We start from the raw sequence: 11863 nt of genomic DNA, 5'->3' as shown, positions 1-11863 counted from the left end.
AGAAAAGTTTGCCAAAACCATGATTGTCTAAATAAATATAACAGTAGATCTTGAAGGAAAAAAATATACCAAGACTGGTATCTGTATTTTTTTGTAATGCATTGAAGAAGTACTCTCCTAACTTCATTCTACTTATCATTCAAATAATTATTTTGATAGTATCTTCACACCATCTTTCTGGATTGTGGAACATCAGAATCACAAATCTCAATCAGTGCTTCTAGTAGCAGACTTACAGTGTATTAAGTCAATTTTACTTTTCTTATCACAACACCAAAGAAACCCAAATTCTTCACAGCATTGTCCATCTTTTACAGTTTTTCTTTTCCTTTAGTGTTATATGAACTCAGATCCTGTCAATGGTATTCCAGCACCCACTTTAACAGACTTCCTTATTTGAAACTTTATGACACATAGTCCTATGCTTCGGATATTTTTTGTTTCACTTTTTTGCTTTACTTCTGTCAGCAAAATAAGAGTCTTCATTGTAATTATAATACAGTTCACAAAGAGAAGCACAGTAGCTAGAAGCTGGACACACAGGCTGCAAATCTGTTTTTTCTGATTTAATTCTGCCAACTGGAATGAGGCAGCATCTACTTCTAGAGTAGACTGCATGGCCAGCAGCAATTAAGGCCTGAGCTAGATTGTTCTCCTCATACAGAACATCCACCTCTAATTTCATTTCAGAGCCATAGTGTTTAAAATGAAATATCAGCCCTGGTTTACTTAGAAGCTTCTGAAACAGAAGTTTAGCTTCATCACTCCAGTATTCCCCCCTGGCAGGGACTATATCATGCAAAGAGCAAGAGCGTGCCAAACGTGGTAAATAAGACAGACTTTCTGGAATAACTTTAAGTTTATGGATATCAGAGTAAGGGATGATCTTCAGAAAGCCATAATCAATAAATGTAAGAACAACAGACTGAGCTGTTACTTCACTAACTTCTGCCCTGTTCCACTGTGCTTCCAGTCCAAACTTGATCAAGCAGCCAACACCAGGAGCCACAAGTTCTTTTGGCAAAGCTGGCAAGTTGTCAGGAAGGTCAGAGAGCAGCAAAGACAAGTTTTTCATGCAATCAAATGAGATTTCAAACTGGATGCAGAAGTTTGAAGGATCAGTAACTGCAGTTGCAAAGCCAGGATACCTTCTGCCACTTTGCAGCAACGTCCATGTGATTGAATTTATCTTGAGTGATTTATCAAACTCCTTACAGTCTGTATTAATGGATCTTTCTGGTCCAACAACAGTCCGACAATGACTTAAGAGCTCATTCAAATACTCCTGAAGCAGAATTTCCCCTATTGAAACATCTACTTCCCAGATATGAGAGGATTCCAAATATCTCAAAAACATGATCCTTATTTCACGATCCAGGACTGCATTTATTACATGGACAAGCTGAATTGTATTCATTTTTTTAAACCAAACACATTTACAAAACACAGCTTGTTTAGGGATACTTTTGATCTCGTCACTGAGCATCTTTGCGTTATTTAAGGACACCATCTCATACTCACCATAATCCATGAAAAAAACTAGCATTAACTTCTCCCTGACAAATTTCTTGATGACTTTTGATCGATACCACTTCAAGGTCCTTTCAGATTTTGTCATGCATTCCAATCCTTCTTCAATGTCATCCACTCTAAGCAAATCACTTCTTTGTGCTTCTTTGAGAAGCATTACATTTAATTCATTTAATATTCGCAAATTTCTAAGTAACTGTACATGAAATTCTCCACTCTCTGAAACATGGCTTACTTTTGCTCCTTCTACCTGTCCAGAATTTAGATCTAGAGGAAGGACATTTATGGCTGTTTTGGAAGTATTTTGCATCCTAACCATCTTAGCTTTGCTTTGACCACCTAAACCATTTCTAGACTTTCTATCTTGAGGATTACCATTTGTAACAAGAATTTGTTTCAGCCTATTTTCCCAATTACGCATTGGTGTGTTTTGCGATGTTGTCCTGTCTTTTTTCTGCAGAAGGTCTTTAGACATAGACTTTCCATCACAAATTACATCTACTTCCCACTGCTCTCCATGTTGCTTTAAGAACTTGCAAATGACTTGCTTGTTACTTATTTTGCTTACAAAATAGGAAGTACTTTTATTAGTCCAGCTTTTATCAGGAACACTGTTTATTCTGCTAAGGAAACAATGAACACTGAGCCTTGGCAAAGTTAAGAACTTTTTCTGAATCCTGCGGATTTTTGAAGGACTTACAACTGCTGCATTACCATAGTCAATGAACTCTACCTCAAACGAGTTTCCCAATTTCAGAGTTTTAATAACTGCTCTATAGTAAAAACAATCTGTGACATGCTCTGCTACAATGAGTGCCCCTACCGTGAGCTCATCTATGCAATTTTCATGACCTGTATTCATCATGCTTTCGTTTAATTCTTCTGCTAGTTGCATTACTAAGTTTACATCCTCTGCGAGCTGAAAATAGAAACTTGATGTACTATTTGTATGAGAAATATACCCTGCTACTTCAGAATTCACCTGAATATCACGTTTAGGAAGACTGATTAATTCAGGAATATTTTCGTTACTGCTTTCCTGCTGACCTGTATAATTTAGTCTTTCATTATGCGATTCAGAGAGAGCATTTACAGTTATTTCCTTTGAATTTAAAGCAGGATGAGAGAGCGAGTCAGAAGCAGGGTCTCCAGCCAGAGGTTCCTTTCTGTGCTCCAGAACAGCACTGACAGTATTTCTAAAACCTGGTTCTTGACTGTCCTGTAAAGTTAGCGGTTTTAAGGACACACTACACAACTTTTGTGTGCTACATGCAGTTTGCTCTCCATCTTCAAAATTCTGTCCAATATCTCCTTGATAATACTTATCATATACTTGGCATTTCACTTTCATTTTCGACTTAACATTTTCAGGACTTTTAACAGTTACTTTATTAATTTCTTTGTCATCTTCCATGTGACATATCACTTGTCTATTACTTCCAACAAATTGTTCTGTATAATTTTTTGGTGCCAATTCTTCCAATATTTTTTCTTTAATTTTCTGACTGACTTTGAGTTGTCCATCATATAACTCCACAACAATCTGTCCTTCTGTTTCTCTGGATACAATTACAGCCTTTAGCAGTTTACCAAGGAACGTCTCCTCAAACCATCTAGTAACTCTTGCTGGAATTTTTGACTCCCTAAGATCTGACAAACAGCATTTAACAGCTTGCATGGGTGTGAATATTAGGTCAGTGGCAGAGTCTGGAATAGGTATCAACTGGTCTCTTTCTACTATATTCTTATTTCCAAAATCCACAAAGTCAGCACATAGATAGGATGTCGATTCCACAGGAAAAGCCAAAGCTCTATAAAAGAGACCATCTTCAAAATATCTGGCTATACATAATCGTGTATTGCTGGTATCATATTTTGCATTATTTGACATTTTACTTATGACACTAACTTTCTTCATCAATGCCTCTATAGTTCCAGTGTTTCGATTAAGCTGGCAATAGAATTTTGAAGGACTATGTATGTGAGTTATATAAACCTCCTCCTCACTTCCAATTTTTATATTAAAAGATGAGTAGCAAAAACTGTACAGAGAACCCAAAGATGCAAGGTTTCTCAGACCCATATCTTCAGACTGGGTGAGACCACGTTCTCTGAGGAATTCCTCTGCACTAATAAATGGAGTCTGTAAGTCAACTACATTGCATAAACGGTTGGGGCTTACAAGAATAAGAGCACAAATCATGCAAGTCAGTGGTCCTCTAGAAGCAGAAATGAAGTCTTCAAAGTGTCTACGCACTTCTTCAGACCAATTAAGTGAGGCAACCTGTAAGGGTACGTTTTTAAGTCCACATCGAAATGCTTGACTTTCCAGAGCTAGGAAGTCTGGAAGAACAGCTTGAAGATCTTTAAGTAAAACTCTTTCCCGATAACCATAGTCTACAAAAACCACATCAACTTCATTTGCGGATACTTGCTCCAAAACAGTTGCTCTGTACCACTTCCCATCTTTGGGACGTTTAACAACACAGGCAACCTGTCCAGGTTTGTAAGGACTGGTATGCTCTTTATAGTAAGTCTGAATTTGTTCCATTAAGTTATTCAGCTCTGGGAGTTTACTTTGCAATTGACATGAAAAATCTGCTGGGGAAACAATGTAAGAACACACCACTTCAAAAACAGCTCCGGGTTTAAACACAAACTCTTTATAAAATAATTTTTTCTCATGCACCGATTTACACCTTTTAGAGATAGCACCTTTTCCAAAACAGGACAGCATAACAGATTCTCTCAGCACTGAGGGCACACTTAACGATTTTTCCTTCTGAAATACCTCTCCATTTCCAGATACCTTATTTTTATGAATATTGCAGATACTCTGTGCATTTACTTTTTTTCTTTTAGATTTGTGGCGACTTGGGGCTTGATTTTTTTCTGCTAAATTTAGAACAGAATCTAGTGTCTTTTCCCAGTATTCAGCATATCCAGCTTGAACCATACACGTGGCAACATTTCCTTGCTGCAAACCATTCCTATACTGCACATTAACAATATACTTGTTGTTTTGCTTTCCAATGACTTGAAGCAGGAGTAGTTTGTTAAACACAACGTGTTTGAAGAAATCAATTTCCTTTTTAACCCACACATCATCAACAGGAAATGTACAAGCAAGTGCACAACACATAGCTAAAGCTGGTAAATCAGAAAACTCAGGAAGCAATGTTTTGACATGGCAACAGGGTACTGTATCTGTATTTCCAAAGTCCAAAAAATAAACATTAATATTTTCATGAAGCACTTCAGTGACAATACCCCGATAATAACACATGTCTTCGCTATACCGGGCACAGCAGAGCAATCCAGGTTCTGGGTTTTTAAGGACCATTTCATCAGCTCCACATTGGTTATACGCATATGCAATATTTTTCATCAAGACTTGAAATTCATTCTGGTACTCACATGTTTGAATCCAAAAGTTAGATGGATTTATGACATATACCACAAAACCAGTATGGAAAGAATTCATTTGCATTTCTACTCTTTTGTAGTGGCTTGACAAAGAAATATCCCATTCAGGTAAGCAGGTTTTTGTGTGTTTATTTCCTGTACAATTCTTAAATGAACTGTATTTCTCATCAAATGGTTTGTAGTTTACAGAAATACTTGTGACTTTTCTTTGCAAAAGAGAGACACAAGATGCATCTGCCTCATTCAGGTTTTCTGGATGCTTAGCATTCATTCCAAGATTTTGATTTTGCAGCGTAACGTAATATAAGTGTTTAATGTCATTGAATAAATCAACATGGACACACACAGAAGTTTGTCCTATCAAGGCCCATATAAGTTCTTTCAGCTGAATTTTTATTACTGCATCATCCTGACTACCAAAACAAGAGAGCACACATGGAAACGATATCATCGGTAATGCCATGAACTCAACTCTAAGTTTCTGAACGCAACTAGATGGCACAGCTTCAATATTGCCAAAATCCATAAACCAGACTTCCACACGGTCAGAGAGAAGCTGTTTTATCACTCCTCTATGCCACTGTCCATTTTGCCTTTTGGCAGCACAGAGTAGCCCTAAATTATCAGAAGATTTATTATTTTCTGTAGTGACAGCTTCATAGTACAAATGCATAGCTTCTGTCAAATCTTCCAGCTCTTTCTGCCATTTCTGTATCTGGCAGTAAAATTTATTTGGGCTTACTGCAACAGTTATTTTTACATTTTCTTTACTGCCAACAGGTAGACGGGGAAAGAGATCATCTGGAACTGGCCAAAAATCTGTTGGTTTCTCAGAATTAAGGAAAGTAAGGAACTCCTTGACTGGATACTTCTGTTGCAACAATTGCGGCACTCTTTTACAAAGCATTTCTTGGGGAAACGCTCTTAATGTTTCAACAATAAGACAAAATGAATCTCCATCAATAAATTTTCCTAACTTCAGTTCAAGGACATCATTAATGATCTTTGGTACTTCTACAATGAACAGCTGGTATGGTGTAACAGCTTTCACATGACCTGTAACTTGTAATCCTACCAGAGATGAAAAATAGTTAATGGCTTTTGGACCCCATTTTTCTCCCAGAGGAAGTATGCTTGCAAAAACGCCCAAAACCACCTTTGGGGGCAGGTGAAACAGTTCATCACAAGCAGAAGCAAGATGCGTTTCCTCAACCACCAGCACTTGCCCAGTGTCTATAAGAAAAGCCTCACAGATATTCTCCCTCTTTTCCAGAACTCTTCCTCTATGCCATTTTCCTTCTGTATCTTCCACCAAACAAGATCCACCAACGTCAGCATTACCTTTTACTTTGAATACACGCTGTATTTCATTTTGTAGTATGTAATAGTCAAGCTCACATCCTGCCTTGTATTGACCCTGGAACACTATAACCAAACATTCTGGATGGCATTCTATACTAGTTATCTTCAGATTCATATCCACTATGTTTGGTGAGGGAGTCAAAGATTCCATTCTGTCTGCAAAGAAAAGGAGTAAATCAGCCTCATAATTTCACATATTTTTTCTTTGTCAACTAATTCCTTTCATGAAATTTGTTTTCAAAACACTTTAGTAGCATATTATCACACTTCTAGTTAAAATGTATACTAAACATTTAACAGTGTCATGTTTTGTGCAATTAGGATACGCTTGACACAACTCACTTTGTAAAGACATTTTCAGGTAACATCTGGGGAAAAAAAGTACCTCTGGACTTGCTCTTGTGGCTAAACTAATTTTATCACTTGAGAATAATTCGAAATCAGAAAGCTGTTCCCAAAATAACACAGAGAATTAAAGACTATATCAGAAAACTGGGGGGGAGGGGGGACATGACACTTACATGGACATGCAGGAATGCGAAACAGGACAGACAACACAAAGATAACTCTATTTCTTCTCAAAGAAAACAAGAGTGGAAAGCAATTCATGTCATTTAGACAATCTCTGCTCATCTCACAAATGTTACTTACATCTAGTAAATTTAATTAGTAAATCCAGTCAATCTCTCCAAAGGAGATCCAGGAAAGTGTTTCATTGCACTGGACCTGCAGTTACAAAACGAGTTCACCTGCAGAAGTATTTCCAGTCTGTTTCTCTCTTTCTTTTTAATATGTGAATAACAAAGGATGCTTCCCCTACTCACCCTGCTTTTTCTGTGTAAATCACTCCTTCAAACCAATGACATCTTACAGCTCTGTGCTTTACCATTTACTTAATCTAGCTGTCTATACACTATCAGGTGTAACTGTAGCTTATTTTAAGTTTTCATAATTGAAAGGACATATAGAATACCTCATCTATGTCCAGCATTTTTGAACTGCCCATCAACTAATGACTGTGCCAGGTGTGTTTTGTACTGTCTCAACACTCCTCTTCTGGCAGTTTAAGTATCCTCAAACCTTTCATATACTTCTCTGACCTTCACCTATAATTTCGTCCCCAAAATCCGCTTCTGATTCCATTCAACTTTGTGAACAGATCTGTGATTTCACATTGTTTAAAAAGGCTGTGCACGTCCATAATTTGACCAAGCAATTTTGTGGAATAAACTGCTGTTCTAACAAAGTAATTAAGGGTAGACAACATCTGTCAAAGACAATGGATAAACACACAAGGATAGACTGGACAAAGCACATACTCAATTTATGAATTTTTATGAGAAGCTGAAAGTGAATGTTATTAGAACAAGATCTTCCTCAGCCTACAAAAAAGTTGCAACAGAATTGCCATGGTAGTATTTACCACAAGCATACGTGAAGTAGCTAGTGATCATACAACCTGTCTTAAGAGTAAATACTGATCCCTATCATTGTAGTTCCAGGAAAAAAAAATAAATTAATAAGTAAATGAGCACTCCTACTTTAAAGCTTACTAGAACATCTCGGGCAGGAGGAAGAGCAATACGTGACTTCTCAAAAAAAAACCAAACACAAAAACCACTAGCCACCCAAGAAAGCCTCCCATAAAAGCAGTACCAAATGCAGATCTGACAAATACCTTCTTAAACAAGCCCCCTGTTCTCCACTTTTCCCTGTAATAAGACAGAAAACTAAATTCAGGGGGTTTTCAATAAAAGAAATCAGCCTTCAGGAAAAGATTGCGTCTGCCTGGAAGAAACACCTGAATATTCGAGAGAATCAAACTTTTGAAAGTGCACCACTGATGCTTTGGGCACCTCTTGGTTGTGTTTTGTTGTTTTTTTTTTCTCTCCATTGAAACAAACCTCTGGTTGCAGAAACACGTAGCAAATGAAAACATTTTTTGCATCAACACTGGCTTGCCCATTGTCACAGCCCAAATAGTAGCATTATACCAATACAGTCACATTTCTACAGTTTACAAAATGACCTTTTGCTTTTTACTCACCTATACACCAGTTAGGACTTATTCACTCAGAACACATCTTTAGAAACCTCAGCCCTCTTATTAACCACTCTGCATCTCTCCACAAGGAAAGATGATAGAAAAATCATTACAACAATATACATAAATTCTTGTACTACTCTAAATCCTCCTCCTGCCCAACAAACACACCCTGGAAAAATTCCTCATACCCAGTTTCATTACAACGTTAAGATTTCACAAGACAAAATTACAAAACTGAATCCACCTTCCTAAAACCATGGTAAGACCATTTTTTCTTCACTGCAGCTCAAAGAACATACCTCAGAACAACACAAATAATCTTCCACCCACTTTCTAAGCAACAGTGGTCACACATTTGTTTGCAATGTTTAGCCATCACTATCAATACTCTATCATGCACTACTACCACACAAACAAGTTTACAGCATAATCAATGGCCTCTTAAATGCAACCAAATGCAGGACACGAGTGACAGCTTAAGGTATCTGTGCTGCTCTCCAAAGCAGCCCCTCAGACCGGGACTGTCTGATACCCCAGGCAGCGCTGGCCTGGGAGGAACAGAGACAGGCCCGACTCCACAACGTGCAGACCACTAGCCAGACGCTGTCACCGCCAGGTGAGACCCGAAAGCGAAGACCACCACCCTACAGCAGCAACAGTTTCCTTACCACTTACAAGAGCGAAAGGGACATGTGAGAGCCATAACCGCCAGAGGGCGATGACTTTACCCGACACCGATTTCAACGACCCACGCTGACAAAATGGCGCCGCACAGCCCGCCTGCCACACGCTGCCGGACAAGGAGCGCACGCGGCAGCACCAGCGCGGCCTGAGACGCTTCTTGGGCGGAGGAAGGGGCTTCGAGTTGATTGGCAGGAGCGCGGCGGCAGGGCCCAGCCAATCAGCACGGCCAAATGGCAGAGGTCCCGCCTCCGCCCGGCGCTGAGGGGGAAGTATTGGCGCTGGTGTTGTGTGGGTGGCCTCGTCTAATTCGTTTTTCTTTTGGAGTTGCGTTTATTTTTGTTTGGTTGGTTGTTGGTTTTTTTTTTTTCTTTTCCTTCGTGTTTGCATTTTGCAGCTGTCTGTTATTTATGAGGTGGTCTCTGAGCTTTATAAAAGGTGCCTCTGGGTCACTGAATCTTGTGGAGCTATCTAAAGAGGATTTGAGAGCTCTTATTCTCTCTCATCATCAGGAAGAAATTTTCTAGGCTAGGAGGAGTACATCTTAACGGGGTGCAGTGTGCTGCCCTGCTTATCTTTTGCATACAAGTCTCGGTTTTTTTATTGTTTTGTTTTTGGTTTGTTTTTTTTTTGGGGGGGGGGGGAAGGGGATGTGTGGGTTTTGGTTTCGTTGGAGTTCTTTTTACCAAGAGCATAAGCTTAATGAGGTGGTCACAATAAGGAAACCTGGTATGAGTTATAGTCCTACAAATATCAACAGATGCTGGAATATCTGAAGTGATTTTGTTGTTTGGAATGAGTTCATACGCATATAATAATTTCTAAGAGTTTGCCTTCAATTTTTACCTTTTTTATCCAGTGGGCAGGGTTGCAGTGTTGTAGTTACCCTTTGCAAAATTGGGAGAGAGAAAAGCTGCAATTCTTGGACATGATAGTGATCTCTAAATACAGCTATTGGATTGAAGTCTGAATAATACATGTTTAAAGTGGTATCATAGCTATTTGAATTAACCCTAAAATTTACAGGAATTCTTAATTTGATTTTGTAGGCAATCAGTCATGTTTGTCACATTTAAGCTTTTTTGTAAGTGCTACGCAGATCAAAGGTACAGTTCTGTCACTGATACATCTTTAGCTTTGGATTTCTGGGCAAAATGTCTATTTTATTCTTGCATTCTTGTGTTGGCCAACATTAATTCCACTGCTGGCAGTTACTTAGGAAGACAGGGTTTTTCCTGGTCTGTTTGCTTCTTTAACAGAAAATAAGAATATGTATGCATTATGAACTGAAAAATTGTTTATTTTCTTCCAGAATGTAATGCAGTAATGTCCTGTGCACTCCCTCTGTGTCCCAGTCTTCCCATTTGGGACTTCTGCCCCCCAGCCAACATGCCCATCTCAGCTTTTTGGCTTTTCCCCCCCAACCCCCCAGGTAACAGCAGTATGCTTCAGGGCTTAGGCATACATACTTCTCTTCAGACAGCTCCTGCATAAGGCCTTCCCACAGAAAGCATCTCGCCCTCACCGAGTACCTCTTACGGAAGGTACAGACTTCAGGAAGCTTCTCAAGCCTTAAAAGTAAATGACTCTGTAAGATAACAAGTCTGGGATGGTAAGTAGTTTAGCAGCTTAGTATATGCCACACTTTTTTTTGTTGTTGTTCTGACTACAATACAAAACTCACTTCTGAAGGCAGGGTGCTACCACTGCTTTTTTAAAGGCAGCAAGATCTACATTTTTTCCTACTGAAATTACAGCGGTGATAGCAGCCGTAATATAATAATCTTATGGTTAGAGCAGTTAGATTCTTGCAGTATGAGTGAGTTTAGAAAATGTGTACCACTTCCCTGCAGTGTGCCTTAACCACGGGCGGTTACGCATGGTGGAATACAGCGTGTCCCTCTTGTTTGAAGTTGTGCTACTGTGGGGTGGGGGCGGGGGAACAAAAGGCATGACCAGATAATCTGTCAGGGCCGACTGGATGCTGAAGCTTTCTTACCTTTTTCTGTCAGGAAAGAAGAGATTTTTTTTCTGTTTGTGACTTTGTTACAAAATTTCTTTGCAATTTGTATCGTTTCAGACAGGGAAGGAATTATGTCTCTTCTGGCATGGTGTGGGGGTTTTGGTAGGTCTTTGGTTTGCTCGAGAGTTGTATATTGGTTTTGTTGGGTTTTGGTTTTTTTTTTTTTTTTTTCCCCAGGCGTGATATCTGCATTGGAAAGTGTCAGGTATGCTTAAAGCACTGGTAAATCTCAGAAGTGATCTCCTCCAATAATATTTGAGACACGAAGAGTTACTACAGGCCATTGTAAGTGTTCAGGAAGCACGTTAACAGCCAAAAGCAGAAATAGCAGTGTTGCGGTGTCCCAGAACATCCCTGTAGTGTACTTTAGCAAACTTGCAAAACCTATTCAGTGTTTACATTTGAATTGCAAATGTTTTAAAATATTGGTGAAACTGCACATTCCACACTGATTAGTACTAAATCTCAAGGGGTTTTCCCAGCTTTGTTTACTGTACAAGTAGTACAACCAACTTTGAGTTTTCATCTTTTCCACTTTATTGATCTTTACAAATTTTGTGTTGCTGTTATTCCCACAAAAAGCTATGTTTTCCTTCCTTCTTGTTACTGTGAGGAAGCCATTAAACATTTTTGCTGCTTTTTCCAGTATGGAAGGTTAACAAACTATAGTTAAGTTTACTTATATTCCATTGACAGAAATAAAATACAATTAAAAAATAATTTTGATGTGTGAGGCTTTACTCTCTTAAAAAACTTGACTAAGACAAAACTCCTAAAGTGAGCCTCAAGTTGTT

At 38.7% G+C, this 11863-nt stretch overlaps 1 protein-coding gene across 1 annotated transcript; it reads right to left on the bottom strand.

Moving 5' to 3' along the window:
* Positions 1-306: 306 nt before the first annotated feature.
* TDRD15 (tudor domain containing 15) lies at positions 307-10099 on the bottom strand. Its single transcript, XM_074578371.1, has 2 exons — positions 9041-10099; positions 307-6474 (listed from the first exon to the last, which is right to left on the bottom strand). Exons 1-2 carry the CDS (start codon positions 9066-9068, stop codon positions 443-445), a joined length of 6060 nt encoding a protein of 2019 aa, XP_074434472.1. The 5' UTR covers positions 9069-10099; the 3' UTR covers positions 307-442.
* Positions 10100-11863: the final 1764 nt, after the last annotated feature.

The sequence above is a fragment of the Larus michahellis genome, chromosome 3 (assembly GCF_964199755.1).
Source record: "Larus michahellis chromosome 3, bLarMic1.1, whole genome shotgun sequence".
Classification (NCBI taxonomy): domain Eukaryota; kingdom Metazoa; phylum Chordata; class Aves; order Charadriiformes; family Laridae; genus Larus; species Larus michahellis.
The sequence above is the reverse complement of the archived record's forward strand: the minus strand, read 5'-3'. Positions and strand labels throughout refer to the sequence as shown.

Excerpts from the sequence above, each read along its gene's own strand:
- TDRD15 (XM_074578371.1), bottom strand. The coding sequence starts at position 9,068 with ATGGCTCTCACATGTCCCTTTCGCTCTT. Across the intron at positions 6,475-9,040 it reads CACATGTCCCTTTCGCTCTT|ACAGAATGGAATCTTTGACT; the intron begins GTAAGTGGTAAG and ends TTTTCTTTGCAG.